The sequence below is a fragment of the Oryctolagus cuniculus genome, chromosome 9, assembly GCF_051225735.1.
Source record: "Oryctolagus cuniculus isolate XC-2025 breed Fujian yellow rabbit chromosome 9, ASM5122573v1, whole genome shotgun sequence".
Lineage (NCBI taxonomy): Eukaryota > Metazoa > Chordata > Mammalia > Lagomorpha > Leporidae > Oryctolagus > Oryctolagus cuniculus.
The window spans coordinates 101,445,468-101,464,754 of record NC_142875.1 but is presented as its reverse complement, the minus strand read 5'-3'; the positions used below and the strand labels follow the sequence as shown (position 1 = coordinate 101,464,754).

The 19,287-nt window shown below is 41.2% G+C and overlaps 1 protein-coding gene and 1 pseudogene across 2 annotated transcripts in view; both read left to right on the top strand.

Moving 5' to 3' along the window:
- LOC149124686 (Krueppel-like factor 4) overlaps nucleotides 1-2,818 on the top strand; it is a 46,430-nt pseudogene extending 43,612 nt beyond the window's left edge. The window contains exon 2 of the transcript XR_016212637.1: nucleotides 2,613-2,818. The product of XR_016212637.1 is annotated as a Krueppel-like factor 4 (transcript). The remainder of the gene's footprint in view (nucleotides 1-2,612) is intronic.
- Nucleotides 2,819-2,964: 146 nt separating this feature from the next.
- On the top strand, nucleotides 2,965-14,227 carry LOC100348315 (early activation antigen CD69). The gene is made up of 6 exons (XM_089303747.1): nucleotides 2,965-3,095; nucleotides 6,013-6,406; nucleotides 10,377-10,499; nucleotides 11,454-11,653; nucleotides 12,003-12,106; nucleotides 13,129-14,227. Exons 2-6 carry the CDS (start codon nucleotides 6,337-6,339, stop codon nucleotides 13,235-13,237), a joined length of 606 nt encoding a protein of 201 aa, XP_089159873.1. The 5' UTR covers nucleotides 2,965-3,095; nucleotides 6,013-6,336; the 3' UTR covers nucleotides 13,238-14,227.
- Nucleotides 14,228-19,287: the final 5,060 nt, after the last annotated feature.

Sequence of the window (19,287 nt, the reverse complement as noted above, 5' to 3'; positions counted from 1 at the left end):
GTGGGTGATATGTGAGATGAATGTGAGTGAGAGGAAAGAGTCATGAAAATCTGAGCAGGAAACAGCACGCCCTGTACAAGGAAGACAGGTTTAGCATCTTTGAGGAATGGAATGAAGGTCGGTGTAATTGGCTCATAGAGAGGAGGAGAGAAGCTGATGAAAGATGATCTGCCTATAAAACTCACATTTTCTCGGGGCCGGCGCTGTGGCACAGTGCATTAAAGCCCTGGCCTGAAGCGCCGGCGTCCCATATGGGTGCCGGTTCTAGTGGCTGCTCCACTTCTGACCCAGCTCCCTGCTATGGCCTGGGAAAGCAGTAGAAGATGGCCCAAGTCTTTGGGCCCCTGAACCTGCGTGGGAGACCTAGAGGAAGCTCCAGGCCCCTGGATTCAGATGGGCTCGGCTCTAGCCATTGCAGCCATTTGGAGAGTGAACCAGCAGGTGGAAGACCTCTCCCTCTCTCTCCTTCTCTTTCTCTCTTTCTCTCTTTTTTTCTCTCTCTCTTTCTGTGTCTGCCTCTCTGTAACTCTGCCCTTCAAATAAATAAATAAATAAATCTTTTTAAACTTTTATTTAATAAATATAAATTTCCAAAGTACAACTTTTGGATTATAGTGGCTTTTCCCCCTCATAACCACCCTCCCACCCACAACCATCCCATCTTGTACTCCCTCTCCCATCCCATTCTTCATCAAGATTCATTTTCAATTATCTTTATATACAGAAGATCAATTTAGTATATACTAAGTAAAGATTTCAACAGTTTGCACCCACACTGAAACACAAAGTATAAAGTACTGTTTGAGTGAGTACTAGTTATACCGTTAATTCACATAGTACAACACATTAAGGACAGAGATCCTACATGGGGAGTAAGTGCACAATGATTCCTGTTGTTGACTTAACAAATTGACACTCTTGTTTATGGCGTCAGTAATCACCTGAGGCTCTTGTCATGAGCTGCCAAGGCTATGGAAGCCTCTTGAGTTTGCCAACTCTGATCTTATTTAGACAAGGTCATAGTCAAAGTGGAAGTTCTCTCTTCCCTTCAGAGAAAGGTACCTCTTTCTTTGATGGCCCCATTCTTTTCGCTGGGATCTCACTCACGGAAATCTTTCATTTAGCTTTTTTTTTTTTTTTTTTTTTTTTTTTTTTTTTTTTTTTTTTGTCAGAGTGTCTTGGCTTTCCATACCTGAAATACTCTCCTAAACTTTTTAGCCAGATCCGAATGCCTTAAGGGTTGATTCTGAGGCCAGAGTGCTGTTTTGGACATCTGCCATTCTATGAGTCTGCTGTGCATCCCGCTTCCCATGATGGATCATTCTCTCCTTTTTAATTATATCAGTTAGTATTAGCAGACACTAGTCTTATTTGACACTTAATCCTATCATTATGATCAATTATGAACTGAAACTGATCACTTTGACTAGTGAGATGGCATTGGTACATGCCACCTTGATGGGATTGAATTGGAATCCCCTGGCACGTTTCTAACTCTACCATTAGGAGTAAATCTGATTGAGCATGTGCCGAACTGTACATCTCCCTCTCTCTCTTATTCCCACTCTTATATTTAACAGGGATCACTTTTCAGTTAAATTTAAACACCTAAGAATAGTTGTGTGTTAATTAAAGAGTTCAACCAATGGTATTAAGTAGAACAAAAAAAAAATACTAAAAGGAATAAAGTAGTAAGTTGTTCCTCGACAGTCAGGACAAGGGCTGGTCAAGTCATTGTTTCTCACAGTGTCCATTTCACTTCAATAGGTTTCCTTTTTGGTGCTCGGTTAGTTGTCACTGATCAGGGAGAACATATGATATTTGTCCCTTTGGGACTGGCTTATTTCACTCAGCATGATGTGTTCCAGATTCCTCCATTTTGTTGCAAATGACCAGATTTCATTTTTTTTACTCTTGTATAGTATTCTACAGAGTACACATCCCATAATTTCTGTATCCAGTCTACTGTTAATGGGCATTTAGGTTGATTCCAGGTCTTAGCTATTGTGAATTGAGCTGCAATAAACGTTGACATGCAGACAGCTCTTTTATTTGCCAATTTCATTTCCTTTGGGTAAATTCCAAGGAGTGAGGTGGCTGGGTTGTATGGTAGGGTTATATTCAGGTTTCTGAGGAATTTCCAAACTGACTTCCATAGTGGCTTTACCAGTTTGCATTCCCACCAACAAATAAATAAATAAATAAATCTTAAAAAAAAAGTGCTTATTCCGGTCTCCCATGGGTTGCAGGGCCCAAGCACTTGGGCCATCCTCCACTGGACTCCCGGGCCACAGCAGAGAGCTGGCCTGGAAGAGGGGCAACCAGGACAGAATCCAGCACCCCAACTGGGACTAGAACCTGGTGTGCCAGCGCCGCTAGGCAGAGGATTAGTCTACTGAGCCACAGCGCCGGCCACACAGAGGCATCTTTTGTGAACTTGCTGACCCTGCTACTCTCCTCCACGTTATCGGGACAGTGCCACCCATGCAACACCAAGGGAGCCCACACAGTGGGTCTGATGTGGCGGATGCTGGCCTGGGGGGTTCTGTGCATGCGTGGTGCCATCTCCCATGAGCATCCATGGGAGGTCACGCCTGATCTCTCCTCTGCAGATCCTGGGGTGATGGAAAAGGAAGAGCAGGCTGCCGCTGACAAAGCCGTGACTGAGGAGGGATTTTGGGGTGAGTGGACGGCAGCCCAGCTCCTGAGTTTACTGCTATCAGCATGAGACTGCATACTGGTCTGCGGCCGGCAGGTGCCCTTTGTGCTTCTTCAGCGATTCTCTCTGAAGACCGGAGCTCCGAGCCACCGCTGAAGACTGGTGTGCAGCTCCCACGGCTCAGGTCTCTGAACAGGGAGGAGCAACCACCGAGTGATCTTAAGCAAAATGAGGCAGACAGAAAGCAAACACCAGTTTCTAAAAGAAACAAAGCAGTGCTGAAAAGTCCTTTGCTTGTGGAAAGACGCATGGCAAAAGCCACCAGTGTGTGTGTGAGATTTTCTTTGTCTTTCTGCTCACTCCACAGGCTTGGAGAAACTCAAGTGAGGTTGCAGATCGAGAACGGTGGTATTATCTCACAGGTTCATTGCAACAGGTGTGTGTAAATCAGTGGCGGGGAGTGGGTGTTAGCTTGGGTCTCCCAATTCCAGGAAGAGAAATAAGCATCTAAAAGATATAAACCGCTTTCACTCAGATCTGCAAAAGTGTTAGCAATAAGTTCTTACTCTTGAAGCATCAAACTTAACTCTTCTTTGGTTGCTCACCAGCACCATCCAAGGAGCCTGACTGTCTGCCAACAGCCTCAAGTCATGTATGTCTCAAACGCTCTCCCTGAGTAGCACCCTGCTTTAGAAGTTTCAGAGGGGGCCGGTGCTGTGGTGTAGCAGGTGGAGCCACTGCCTGCAGTGCCGGCATCCTATGTGGGCACAGGTTCAAGTCCCAGCTGCTCCACTTCTGATCCAGCTCTTTGCTATGGCCTGGGGAAGCAGTAGAAGATGGCCCAAGTCCTTGGGCCGCTGCACCCGAATGGGAGACCCAGAAGAAGCTCCTGGCTCCTGCCGTAGGATCGGTGTAGCTCTGGCCTTTGCAGCCAATTGGGGAGTGAACCAGCAAGTGGAAGACCTCTCTCTCTCTCTGCCTCTGCCTCTCTGTAACTCTGACTTTCAAATAAGATAAATAAATCTTTAAAGAAAAGTTTCAGAATTCTATACTATTTATTTTTTTATTTTTTGACAGGCAGAGTGGACAGTGAGAGAGAGAGACAGAGAGAGAAAGGTCTTCCTTTGCCGTTGGTTCACCCTCCAATGGCCGCCGCGGCCGGCGCGCTGCGGCCGGCGCACTGCGCTGATCCGATGGCAGGAGCCAGGAGCCAGGTGCTTCTCCTGGTCTCCCATGGGGTGCAGGGCCCAAGCACCTGGGCCATCCTCCACTGCACTCCCTGGCCACAGCAGAGAGCTGGCCTGGAAGAGGGGCAACCGGGACAGAATCTGGCGCCCCAACTCGGACTAGAACCCGGTGTGCCGGTGCCGCAAGGCGGAGGATTAGCCTAGTGAGCCGCGGCGCCGGCCCCAGAATTCTATACTATTGTTTATTCATTCATTCTTGTATTTGATAAGTACACATTGAATACATGCTAGTTTCCAGTTTCTGTGACAGGTGTTAGAGACACGGAGGGCATTAGTCAGACAAAGTCCTTGCCTCCCAAGAAGGAAAGTAGATGAGAGACAACCAGATACTGACAGTGACGTAGAAGTATGCAGAGGCATGGAGTGTGGGGTTCTGCCTTACATACCTTGATGAAGATCTCCCTGGGCAAGTCGAACAGTGAGTGAACTGAGTTAAAGGGAGAACATGAGACTCAGTGAGATGGGGGAAGAAACTTTGAGAGGAAATGTAGAGACGCTATAGTGATGTTGGGCTTGGCATTTCTGTGGGACAGTAAGGAGGTTAGTATCAGAGAGGGTGATGATAGGGAAAGTCATAGCATGGTGCCAGGTGCCGTGTCACATGCACACACTTCTGAACTCCGAGAAGATCTTTGGATTTTATGGTACTTCTTGTAGGAAGCCTTCAAGGGTGGAAGGAGGAATAATTGAACATCTCACCAAAATGATATGACTTACGTATTGAATACACCCGGTAGCTACTATGTAGATGAAGGACAAAGAAATTGACCTGAAAACAGAATGGAAGCAAAGAGGACCTTTAGAACCCATGCTGGCCTCTTTGTGTCTTAGCTGGAGTAGTGTCTTTGATGATTCAGTTTACTGCTGTAGATAATGTCCATCCCACCTAGGCATATCATTTTCTGTCTGTCTCTTTCCCCTCCCTCCCACCCTTTCTTCCTTTCTTCTTACCTTCCTCTTTTCCAACTACTCAATTTGAATTTTAAAATATTTGTTTATTTTAATTTTATTTGAAAGGCAGAAAGACTGACACACACAGAGAGATCTTCCATCCATTAGTTCACTCTTTAAGGGCTCACAACAACCAGGGCTGGGGAGACCAAAGCCAGGAGCCCAGAACTCCATGTGGGTTTCCTGTGTGAGTGGTAGGGACTCAAGTATTGGAGCCATTATTTTCCGCCTCCCAAGATGTGCCTTGGCAGGAAATTAGATTTGAAGCAGAAGAGCCTGAACTCAAACTAGGCACTGTAATATGGGATGCGGGCATTCCAAGAAGGGGCTTAAGTTGCTGTGGCAAACGCCTATGGCCTAGTACAACATTTTCATTAAAGCTTTATTTTGAAAACAGAATGTCTTTAAAGAAGTGATGTTGATGATAAAATTTTTGATACCAAAATTATCATCCAAAGTGGTGTTTCAGTTCTTCTCTTAAATCACCATGCAAAGACCTTCTGCAGTCCTGGGTTGACCTAAATAACTTATCTGGATGAAGTTGATACCACGGCAATGTCATTTTAGTAGCAACCAGACTGAAAATCCCTGAAGCCTCAGAGGTATATGAACAGAATAACCTGGAAGACAGGGAAAAAATGAAATAAGATCTTCCTGAGCTGTGCTAAAGGCAGCCTGAATGGCAGTATAATACAATGAGAAAATGAGCAGGAGATAAATGAAACAGATAGTGTAAGAGACACTGTTTTAGAACCTAGCAAGGAAGTTTCAGACCGCAAGATTTCTGTTTCCTGCATTACCGCAACAACTTACCAAATGGCACCTTCAAAGAACGAGTCCTCAGGGAGGAGGAGATGGATGCGTTTCTGAAGGCCAGTTCATGGCATCCCAGCTAGAACTTGCCCAGACTGTAGAGCTGTGAGGCTAAAGACTTCAGCCTTCTGACTCAGTGATAAACCTTCAATGGCAGAAGCATAGCCGATGCTCAACAAATATTAGCTGTTAAATATGTAAATAAATGAGTGAATAGGATTCCAGGAAGATACTAAGGCTCTTTCTCCCCAAATTATTTCCATGTAAAACATAGGACTCTTGTATCTTTCAAGCCTTTACTGAGAGCATGCCGTCTCCTAACATATTTGTGTTTTCTAAAAGCTTCAGGAGACACGCGTGAGCTTCTGGGAAAATCCCCCTGTCTCTTTATGTGACACCTACGGTTGTGAGAAAGCACATTTCAGACAGCAGGGAAAACCCAGACCTCACCACCACAACACACTGTAAATTGTCTGGGCCATTGGAGCATAAATTAAAGAGAACTGACACAGTTGAGCACGTTAGGAGGTAAGAGGAAGGGGGTGGAGACACCGTAACGGAATATAAACCCGGAGACGCCTCAGAGAGTCGCAGACTGGCCAAGAGCCCAGCCAAGGCTCTCCCTGTGGATTCACTTGGCCCGCGATTACCTGGGGAACCTTGATAATGAAGATGGATTCTGAAGATTGTTCCATAACAGAAAACAGCTCTTTGCATCTGGAGAGTGATCAAAAAGGTAAGTCAAACCTGATTTCTTTTATGTTAGTAATCTGTGTCTGTATACAGGAATTAAAGGGTGTGTAATGGTTGTTGGGGAAGAAAATGAAGCTTGTGCTTTCGAGAACTTAGGTTTTATTTTAGTCAACATAAAAGATCAACTGGGAAGAGGTCAGTTTCTCCTGATCTGTGGGAAGGTAGGAGGGCATGGAGATGAAAGGACGCCAGAGTGAATTTCAGCTCTTTGCTCTTTCAAGATTTTTTCTTTGTTTCAGTTTACATCATCTTGAATTTTAGACTTAATTAGAAAGTTCCCTACCCCAGCCCAGTCCTATCATTGTTCCTTGTTCACCTGCATGCACTCCATGCCTCTGTTTATGGAAAATTCTGCTTTTCCCATGCGCAATTGCTTCCTTGGTTTCTTTCTCTTGTATCTTTGCTTTCTGTGGGCCTTATTCTGTGTTCATAGGATGGCATCCTCAAGTTACTGGAAACATGCAGGTTTCTGGTCTTTAAAAGAATAGCTGTGTGAGTGTCTGAACATTTACAATACCCAGTGCTAATTTATTAGGAAAAGGGAATAAAGGAATTCTTCTGCGTTGGTATTCTTTTCTTGAAATATTATTAGTCTGTTTATTTATTGGAGAGAGAGAGAGAGAGAGAGAGAGAGCGCAAGCGAGCTCCCACCTGCTGGGTCACGCCCCCAAATGCCTGCAATGGCAAGGGCAGAAGCCAGGAGCCAGGAATTCAACCCAGGTCGCCCGCATGGATGGCAGGAACTGATCACTTGAATCCTCCGGGCTTGGCCTGGGGCCCATCTTGGCAGGAAGCTGGAGTCAGGACAGAGCTTCAGTGGGGTGTTGCTGTCTTAACCACTAGGCTGGACACAGGCCCCGCTCTGACAGCCTTTATGAGACTCTTTCCCGCCATTCGTCCTTCTGTTTCACCTTTCAATCACTGGCCTCAAATTCTATACAACTCAGACCTTTCTTCTCTCTCTCTTTTTTTTTTTTTCATCAAAATGTAATTATCTTATCAATATTCCTCTTTACTCCACCCACACACTTACTCTATTTCCTATTACCAAGGTTTTTCCCAGTGCTTTTTCAAAACCTTGATTCTATAAGGCTTTTTTTTTTTTTTTTTTTTTTTGTAATATCTCTTTTTTCCCCCCTAGTTAATCAGGTGCCTTTCTAAAGTGCTAGTGTTTAGGAAGTAGGAATTAGAGTTTTTTTTTTTTTTTTTTTTTTTTTTTTTTTTTTTTTTTTTTTTTTTTTAAGCAAGACTACCCAGTAAAAAGATGGAGAATTAAAGCAATCTTTCAGTCAGGTATTATTTTCTGAGTGCATGTGTACTAGGTTGGTTTACTTTAGAGAAGCGTCAATCACTTTGATAACCCAATCCTTTGTTTAAAAGCATAAGATCAAGTGCAGATGAAAGATAGACGACACATAAATTTTGGGGTAATCAAGTCTGTGACTTTATTTGCCCATTTGAACTCTGAAAAATAAAGGGGGAGGGAATAATAAAATGAAATAAAAGAAAAAAAGAGTGGTAATAATAAGAGTACTCAGCAGTTGAAAGGACCTAATACAGAAATTGACTTTTTCAGAGATCATCCCAATTTTGTTGAATGGTTAGTCTATGCTGACCTTGCAGTTGCTTTCTGAGTATGAATAATCATTTTGTGTCACCCTTGGGTGGTCAAATAGATAATAAATTTGTAGATTTATTTTCAGCTTCTTCATTAATGGACAAGACTTGTGATCAGAACAGAAGTGTGCTATTGGGGGCATGTTTTGTTACCTAGGTGACAAATTGTGGTTAACTGTACCCTCACTAATGGAAATAAAGTGTTATCTGAGAAACATCTCCCCAGATGGGCTGGCTGGGCTGGGCTCTGGAGACCAGCAGCTGTTTGGATGTGTTAGGTCTTGTTGAGGAACCAGGGCTGTCCATTGCTGAGTTGACTCCACGCAGCACGATGGACTCCCACATGGTGAGAAGGAAACTAGACAGAGCTCTGAACTTGCCACCCTTCCTATCAAAGGCTGCTTCCGGGGATAACTGCATGAAGGAAAAAAGGAAGATTTGCTCTGAGAAGCTGAGAGACATAGAACCAGAAAGGAGTGAAGTAAAGGCTTCTGTTGCAAAACCCAAGTGTAGCTCTGTGCTGGGAAAAACATTCTGGGAAAAAAGTAAAAGTGGATGTTGACACCCACTGCATGGCTAATTACCACAAGGAAAAGCAACATCCCTTCACCTAGTTTAACTTTAGAAAAATGTAAGGAGAATAAAACACATGGATTTCAAGATATGTCCTATATAGATGCAATTTTAGTAGTGAAAATCATCCATGTTAAACAAACAATACTTTTACACTTGAGACTATTTTTCAATGTCAATTATAATATCATTAAACTAGACATTTTGCAGTTTAGTTGTTGAGAATGTAATAGGGAATTGTAACAGGGAATTTGAGAACAAAATAGGAAATTGCAAGAGCCTTTTTAAAATCCAGTTAGCTCATCCTGAAAAAAACAAAATCCAAAATCTGAATCACAAAATTACTTTGTTTTTTCAATTATTTCCTTATATTCTAGAACAGACATCCTTCTCAGACACTCTTCTAGTTTGTTTCTTAATAGCGAAGAATTGTTATTCACATTATATCCCTATTCTAAATATTTCCACAGAAATGTTTCCTATTGGTTAAAGAAAAATTTGACTTTGTTTCACTTTCATGCAGAAGGGCAAAGGGAAAAAAACTCCTATTATTCTTTCCTCTGTTATTTTAATTTCTTTTGGAAAATTCAGTTATTTTAATCTTCATTCACATGTCCTTTTAACTAAAGTATAATTTACAATGAATGTATAGATCATTGGTATATAGTTTAATGAGTTATGGCAATTGTATAACCACAACTCCAGTCAACATTTGAATATCCATCACCTGAGAAATTTCCCCTATATCCCATTCCAGTTAAATTACCTCTCCCAAACATGTACAGAGAAATACTTTTCTGATCTCTGTCAACATAACCAAGCTTAGCTATTTTTGAATGCCATATAAATGCAAATATCCATTATATTATATTTTGTGGTCTGATTTTTTTACTCACCATTTCTTTTCCTGAGATTGAATCATTTCACTGTGTGTATCAGGCTTTTAAATTGCTGAGTAGATTTCCCTTGTACCATAATTTGTTACCTATTCCACTGTTGATGGATATTTGGGTTACAGGTAGGATTTGGCTCTAAAGAATAAAGTTGCTATGAACATTCTCATGCAAGGCATTTTGAGAACATATTTTTCCTTTCCTTTGTGGATACACATAGGAATAAAAGGCTGGGTCATAAGTAGTTATATATTTAGTTTTATAAGAAAGTTTCCAAAATATTTTTCCAACTCACTATCCTACTTGTAATGAATGAAAATTCTAATTGTTACACATCTGCACCAATTTCACCAAAAAGTACTATCAGGTTTTTAAAATTTTTAATCTTTCTAGTCTTAGATATTAAATATCAGTTCTAGATTTTTCTTTACTGCATTACTCAGATTTATGCTATTCACATATTAAACAGTAAGGCAGATTAAGGAATTGTGCCTGGGATGGATGTTCTTCTCATATTTCTTCCAGGGCATTTGGGAGTTTAGTAAATGTTCTTATTCTGATTAAAACAACCAGTGGTGTTTGCTTAGAATTTTCACAGCCACAGAATGTGTATGTTGTATGTTGTAAGTACAAGTACCGAAGTCATATAATTAGAAACTATTTTGTGATCTCAGTATTATGCCTGAATTGTTTTGTTTCTAGTCACCAAGGGACTATCTGTATTCACTCACAGTTTGGGGAAACTCACTCACAGACGTCATACAAAGAAATAGGAAAATGTTGCTATTTTTAAAATGTAAATGCCTCCAAGAATGGTAAATATCCGGTCTGAAATCCAAGTGAGTTCACTTTCAGTTTCCTCCCTTCCAGATGTTGCCGCCAGCTACCGTTTTGCAGCAAGTCACGAAGGGTCTCTCCAGGTTCCTGTCCCGTGTGCTGTAATGTACGTGGTCTTTACCACCATTCTGGTTATAGCTCTCATCGCCTTATCAGGTGAGTCTGTGCTTCCGGCTGTCAGCACCAGGCCGAGCTGAAAGCAGTAGGCATCCACTTTAGTCAGAAACTCCTGCTACTTCAGGGCCATCCCAGTGACCATACATGAGCAACTTGCTAATCAAAGTTGAGTAAAAGTACGTGTTCCTTGCATGATTGCTGCCATATTTTCATGAATGTCAAAAGTGACTATGATTTATGTATTATTTAGGAGAAAATTACATTTAGGCACATGCTTCCAACTGGAATGAAAGGGGCTAATTTGAATTCCAAATAACTAGACAGCTAGCTAGAAGAAATATAGACTTCATATTCAGTGTTTGTGGAAAAAATTAATATCAAAACCATAGATTAATCAGGAAGTAGTCAATCTTATCTTTTATCTCCAAGACCACAGAATGGTAGTTGGGAATTCTTAAAATTATATCTAGAAAGCCCTCATCAGTAGTGACCTATCTAATAATCCCGCTATACTAAGATTCATTGGTCTTTTACAAATATGAAATTCTGTGATTTTCTGAAAGGTCCTTAGTCCCAGATCTTTGTGTGTTTTAATTGGTTTCCTGAAGGACACTCTCTTTTTTGTCTCCCGATCTAATGTCATAGCTATTACTTCTTCAAATACCTTCACCTTGCATTCTGATTCAGAATTTTAGTTAGAATTTATAATGCACTTTATCTTTTCTAGTCCAATGACTATTTTTAGGATTAAAAAAATTTTTTTTCCCCACACTTTCTGATCTTATGGCCCAAGGGCTTCCCTTCCCCGTATCTCACCTGGTCATGGGCACCATGGAAGATCAGATAAGGTGGGCTCTCTTACTCTTTCCAGAATTCTCCCCATGACTTTTGTGCTTTATTTTATTACCCAGCACAGTACAGTATCCCTAGTTTTGCATGCTGTGGGTGTTTAGTTTCTATTTTTACTAAAACAAATCATTTTCCTGTTCACAGTGGGCCGATACAATTGTCCGAGCCAGTGTGAGTTCTCAGCACCCGCAGAGAGCCATGTCTCTTCATGCTCAGATGACTGGATTGGTTACCAGAGGAAATGCTACTATATTTCCACTACAACATACAACTGGACTCTGGCCCAAAACTTTTGTTCTAAACTTGGTGCTACTCTTGCAGTCATTGATCCTGCAAAGGACATGGTAAGAGTCAAACAATCTCATGAAATACTGCTGTTTGATCTAATGTATCTAATCTGTGCCTTCTTTCTGTTTCTGCTTGGGAACTTTGTAGCTAATTTGTATGCAGGAAACCTTAGCCACAGAGTGGTATCATCAATCTGCGATCAAAATGAGAGTTCAGTTTGGCCTTTCAAATTTGATTCTATTGCTTAGCTTCAAAGATCAGAAATCCAAATGAATTGGTCCTCCCTAGAACTAAAACAAAACAAAACAAAACAAAACAAAAACTCAAATTGCGACTTTTGAGAAATCCCATTTATTATATAACTACCCAGGTGTTTGTTAACAACTCCCTTGTGCTCTCTTTAAGAGCTTTCTACAGCGATATGCAGGTGGAGCTGGACACTGGATTGGGCTGAGAAACGAGGCTGGCCAGACATGGAAATGGTCTAATGGCAAAGATCTTAGCAACAGGTACGTCTCAGGGAGTCGGATTTCCTCTGAGGCTGGCTTTCCTTCCTTCATTTAAAAACATCTTGTTCTCCTCCTTTTCTTCTTCCAACGTGAAGGCTGAGCTCTTTATGAACAAACAGTTTCTTTTGCACGTTTAAATTCTAGACTTCTTTAGAGACAGACTTTATTATCATTTTTATTGTATCCACTTAGAATTCATACAATAAATGCTTATAGTAATTTTCTTAGTGAAGTCTACTATGAGTAATAGACTTAGCTTGGAAATATTCCAAGAATAACTATGGTGATGCAAAATAGCCCAACACTCCCAATCTCAGTTCTGTTTTAGTGATGATGTGGTTGTTGGAAAATAATTCCTTCTCACTGTTTCCTAATTTTATATTTATATGAATAAATAAATAAGGATAAAGAACATTTTCAATGCCTGTTTATGAATTTCTGTGGAAAACTTTCTCCAGAACTAAAAACACTGGCTCACTTTTATTACATGTAGTTAAACCACATTTTAAAGTTTGAGGGATTTTTAATATATTTGATCTTGGTCTTTGTCATTTGAAAACCATAGTTGAATAAATTGCTCACTCTTAATAATGTTATGATAACTACTTAAACAGTAACAAAAATGAAACTTCAGGTCTTTAGTACAGGGATTTTTAATTCTCATGGTTCCATTCTCACAGATGGTATCGGGGGCATAAAGTCCGTACATCTCTACACACTGCTATGCATGATGTTGGATGTATATAATTTTGGGGAAGGATTTTTTGAAGAACTTATGAACTCATAAAGGATTGTGAATCATTGCCATGCCAACCAATTGAATGGAATCCTTTACTCTTATTTACTTTTGATTCTTGTCTATTGGACACCTTGTCTTGTCTATCGTCCACCTCCTCCTACTGTTCCACATAGACACACACACACAAGGAAAACAGAGCCCACCACCATTGCAAAGTTTATTCTCACATAACAGTGCAGATGATGAACTGAAAATAATTCTAGGTTTCTTTATTATTTGACAGATTCAACATTACAGAGTCGGAGAGCTGTGCGTATCTGAATAGCACAGGCATCGGCCGTACAGGATGTGACAAGAGCTTACACTGGATCTGTAGCAAACCCTCCAAATAACAAGGAGATTTATTTAACTATAAACCATTATGCCATGGAATTAAAGGAAATGTGTGTGAAGGGAATGCTACTCTATGACCAGGAGTTTTCTAGAAAGACTTTGTGAAAAAACTTGGCAGCATCTTGGAAATCTTCATCCAAGCAGGACCGTGGGGAAAAGGACAGACATTTCGGGAAGGTCTGCATCGCGCCCCCTTGCTGCCATGAGATGCGAACGTCACAGGTTGACTGATCATCACGTACAAGAATGAGAATGACTGTATACTTTTCAGATGCACTTTACGTATATTTTAAATCCAGAGACAATTAAACATCTGGGTTCTGAGTTATTATTTATTGCTGAATGACCACCAGTGCACGTGCACTGGTTGAAGGAGTTAGAGGCTTGTATTGCAAACTGAATGTAAACAGAGGGACTTCTGAGTGGTAGGACAGGTGTTCAGTTCCGATGAATTTTTTAAACGCAGAGAGTATCGTAAGTGGACAAATGCTGATGGAATTAGCTTTGTAATGTTTCTCTCTTTTTAAAGAAACTTGGCAGTTCATCACCCCCTCGCTCTACCCTCCTCCCCAAGAAAAAGAACAGGGTTGATTATGTACATACATATTTTACTTTCTTAATTGCAGAATATTTTTCAATGGTTTATATTTCTCTGCCTTTAAAACCTTCTATGCAATATTTTGCAGAGAAGTGTTAAAAGCAAAGAATATGAGGAACATTTGTGAAACAGATAAAAGTAGTTGGAGAATGTGCAATATGTGACACGGCAAGTCTCTGTCAGGAAATACGCCTCGCTGTTCAAGCCTGGAGTAATTCCAGTCTTATCATAAGGATGTGTCTTTCCTGATAAATTTGATCATGTGCAATACTTCATGTGAAATATTTTTTCGTGCAATAAAGTTTGTCTATTTGTTTGTTCACATTTTGAATTCAGTACCGTTATAAGCTGCTTTTATATTTGTGGAAATAAAAGTGGAATCAACCCAATGGTTTCCAAGAAGCATTTATTCTTAAACATACATTAAAAACTATTCTCATATTAAAACAGAGAACAGAATGCTGTGACTTTTTAACAGAATTGTATCTGTGGAAGAGCTTCGGTTTTATAATATGCTTTCTATATTTTGTAGTTTTCATTCATGTGTATCCTAAAGGATACATTTTTCTGTGTATAGCAGATGCTCAGTAATAATTGGTCCTCATGATATTCCCTGTGAAAACATCTTGTTCAATTTTTAAGTAGTTTATTTCTTACATATTTTAGTTTTTTGCATAAAATAATTCACTAAACAGAAATGAGGCAGTATATTGTGTTTCAATCAAGAAAACTGATTACTTTCAAAATTGTTTTATACATAAATTTCAATATTGTCCTTTTCTAAAAGTTGGAAATGTATGATACATATGATATTTTTAATCTGTAAGCAACATGGCCTGCGTGTGCATATATACATATATACATATGAAGTTTCACTTGTTAGTGAAAAACAATATGTGAAATTCTTTTTAAAAGATTTATTTATTCATATTTATTTGAGAGGCAGAGACAGTTACACACACACACACGACAGAGAGCTCCCATCAGCTAACTAGTTCAATGCTGAACACTTGCAAAGGCCAGGGCTGGGCCAAGCCAAAGCCAAGAGCCAGGAACTGAATTCAAGTCTTTCATGTGGGTGACAGGAATCCAAGTACTTGAACAATCAGCTGCTGCCTCGCAGGTTGCACACTAGCAGGAAGCTGGAGTGAGGAGCAGGACCAGGACTGGAACCCAGGCACTCTAACATGGCATGCAGCTGTCCTAGAGGGTGATTTAACCCCTGCACCAAACGCCTGTCCCTAGAAGAGTCTTACCTTTGTTAAGAATTCTTAATCTCCAGTCTCTAAAGTTATAGAATGGAACAGGCCGGCCTCTTAGCCCTAATATTCTAGGATTAATAATAACATTCTACTCCTGAGTCACCTTAGAAAACAGTCTTGTGATTTGTGTGGTCTGAACTGTGTCAGCGGAAAGTAGAGCTGTTCAGAGCCCGAGTTCCTCTGCAGGCAGTCACTGCCTATCTAGTTATGTTGTTTAGAATCGGTTAAAAATGAGCTCAGAACAGTGTCTGGGTCAGAGTAAACCCCAGAGATTCTTAAATATTAGCAATGATTATTACCAGTGGGAACACTGTGCCATCAAACTTCTAGTATTGGCATAAAGCAGCATTTCTATGGAATATATCAATTTATTTTTGGTCAAGTTTTTTTTTTTTTAAATATTTATTTATTTATTTATTTGACAGGCAGAGTGGACAGTGAGAGAGAGAGAGACAGAGAGAAAGGTCTTCCTTTGCTGTTGGTTCACCCTCCAATGGCCGCCGTGGCCGATGGCAGGAGCCAGGTACTTCTCCTGGTCTCCCATGGGGTGCAGGGCCCAAGCACTTGGGCCATCCTCCACTGCACTCCTGGGCCACAGCAGAGAGCTGGCCTGGAAGAGGGGCAACCGGGACAGAATCCGGCACCCCGACCGGGACTAGAACCCGGTGTGCCAGTGCCACAAGGCGGAATATTAGCCTAGTGAGCCGTGGCGCCCGCTTTTGGTGAAGTTTTTTAACAAACGTATTCTTGGAGTGGATATTTGGTGCAGTGGTTAAGATGCTACTTGGGACACCTGCATCCCATCCCCTAGAGCTTGGGTTTGAGTCTCAGTTCCACTTTTTTTTTTTTTTTTAGATTTGTTTATTTATTTTAAAGAGTTACACAGAGAGAGAAGGAGAGGCAGAGAGAGAGAGAGGTCTCCCATCGCTAGTTTATTCCCCAGTTGGCAGCAATACCTGGAGCTGCACTGATCTGAAGCCAGGAGCCAGGAGCTTCTTCCGGGTCTCCCACACAGGTGCAGGGGCCCAAGCACTTGGACCATCTTCCACTGCTTTCCCAGGCCATAGCAGAGAGCTGGATCAGAAGTGGAGCAGCTGGGTCTCGAACTGGCACCTCTATGGGATTCTGGCATTGCAGGAGGTGGCTTTACCTGCTAGACCACAGCGTAGGCCCCACAGGTTCCACTCTGATCCTACTTTTCTGGAAAGATGCACTCTTGTAGGCAGCAGGCAATGGCCCAAGTACTTGGCTTCCTGCCACCCACATGGGAGACCTGAATGGAGTTCTTGACCCCTGCATTCCACCTGGCCCAGTCCTGGCCATTGTGGGCGTTGGGGGAGTGATGGAAAATCTCTCAGTGTCTGTCTGTGCCTCTCTGGCTTTCAAATGCAAAATAAATTAATTAAAAATAAATGAAAATATTCAATATGTGATTATTCAGCACCTACTATTGTAGTGGACACAAGAGTTAAAATGCTGAGCAAATTTGGCCCCCACAGTTGGCCTTGTGGAATTCGTGGTCTATCTGTAGAACACACAAGAAGGTAAATGATAACCAATAACCATCAGGTAGAGAAAAATGTAGGGTGCTGTGGGAGCCATTACAGATATGTTACCCTTATTTACTTATGTTTTCAAACCTTGAGCTTCTTTTCACAAGGCTCAATCCGAGGACTACGTTCACCTCGGGGAGCGACGTGAACACACAGGGACTGCAGATATCAGTTATCTGCGTCTTAACTGTGCTTTCCCACATAATTTCATTTTTTATCTTCGTCTACTTATTTCACATAATTATAGGGATTCAATGGAATTATTATGTTTTAGGATTTATTTACTTATTTGAAAAGCAGAGAGACAGAGTTCTCTCATCCGCCGGTTCCCTCCCCAAATGGCTGCAACAGCTGAGGTTGGGCCAGGCAGAAGCCAAGACCCAGGAACTCCATTTGGGTCTCCCATATGGGTGCAGGGGCCTGAGGACTTGGGCCATCTTCCGCTGCTTTCCAAGATGCATTAGCAGGGAACAGAATCAGAAGTCGAGCAGCCGGGACCCAAACTGGCACTCTAATACGGGGTGCCAGCGTCTCAAGGAGCTGAACTTGCTGTCCACACTGGCCCCTCAAGGAAATTATTTTTTAGAAAAATAAAATGCCATTTAAATGTTAGTCACCATACTAAGTATTCAGTGATTCAAAAAATTTTACGACACTAATGCAAAAATGACACTTTTAACCTTATTATCAATTTTCATAATTTTGATTAGCTTTCACACATGAAACTATATTGTAACAAGTTAAAATGCTAATGAATTCCTGGAGAAAATATTGGAAAAACATATGACAAGAAATTTTGCTGCCCGTAAATTGGTTTAGTTGAACATTTAGGAAGCCGTTTGGAAATATTTATAAATGATTAATTAATTATTTATTTAATTTATAAAAATGATTCATACCTTTCCTTTCAGGTGGCAGCTTTGGGGAAAGGAGGAAGAATTGTAAAAGAAAAATCTCAGACGTGTCAAACGTAGCCCCAACAATGTTTATCAAAGGGCTACTTACAATTGGAAAAATGAGAAGCCATTTATTTTCCCCAGACTAAGGACTTATTTAAATACGATTCTACAACACGATGAAAGGCTCTGGGAACACTAAAATATGCAGTGATGGAGAACATTTACGTATGTGAAAGAATGCACGAACTATCATTGCTGCCAGTGAAAATAATATACACAAAACTACTGCCTGATAATATATAAAAGCGTTTTATGTTTCTATATGTTGAAAGAGCAAAATTAGTAAACGATTCTTTTTCCCTACGTGGTAGATATACAGGTAATATTTATTTTTTCTGCTTTTCTACAACTTAACACTTTTCTACAGTGAATAAGTTTTTTACTCTAAATAAAACCGTTTTTTCTTTACACAAATATACTAGGAGTACTTCTGACAATTTGTTTAAAGAATAAAGTCCAAAGTTAAATCTGGTCTTGTTAACCTAGGAACACAAATATAGAATTCTTGGAACAACCTTCAAGAATTCCTCTGACTTGGTCTGTCGGTCCCTAGGGTGCTGCGCCATCCACGATGCACCCAGGTTGCAATGCCACCTAGTGGCTGAGTGAGACTACTACACTTTTCTTTGTCTCGGTGACTAGTTAACATTGATGTACTGTGCAATGCAAAAATTAACAGTAAATTTCAAATATCATATTATCACCACAGACAATAATTTCTTGAAGTGGCTTATGTCTTAATTCACTTCATTTAATCATTCTTACATTATATACATACATCATATTGCATTATACCCTATACATACATACATGTTTGAAAAGATATCCTGGTTATTTGCACTGTGGATTGTCGCTCCCCCTCTTCGTGGAGGAACGACACAGGACCCTGCACTGTTCTTTTGTCTGCTCAGCCCTCCCCGGGTTTGCTGCTGGTTCTTCCCGGGTTGGCTACCGTCCCTTCCACCTCCGTGGAAGTGCGGTTCCCCCTGCCACTTTCCCCACTTCCGCGGGGGAGCGGCACACCGCCGGCCGGCTCTCTCGGGGGCTGCACAGGTGTTCCTTCAGATAGATGTTCCTGGTGCATGTTGTCTCTCTCCTCCTTTATAGTCCTCTTCCACCAATCCCAACTCTGCTACCCACATGCCAAGTACGCTGCTCTCCTCCAATCAGGAGCAGGTCCTGCTGTTTATTGGTTGAACTGGAGGCAGCTGTGTAGAAGCTGTTTCCTCCTCTCCCAGCGCCATATTGTGGGAGAGCAGATGCATAGAATAAGTCTTAATTCCAGTAACAGTCTAGTCAGAGTTGCTCCCCACAGTGGATGACGACTTTTTATTTCAGTAGTGCCTCATTCAGAAGATGTGCCATTCATCAATCTCAGCGACACCATTTGTATTTTTCTAGTTACAAAAAAAATGGTTGTAATCTAGAAAAAATAACTTAAAATTGATAATATTTCACTCAGAGACCATTGTTGTGGAGGCATGGGCTAGGATGCCACCTCTGACATCAGCATCTCATATTGGAGCAACTGTTTTAAGTCCTGGCTGCTCCACTTTCTGATCCAGCTCCCTGCTAATGCACCTGGGAAAGCAGTGGAAGGTGGTCCAAGCACTTGGGTCTCTGCCACTCATGTAGGAGACTTGGAAGAAGCTCCTGGCATCAGCCTGGATTAGTCCT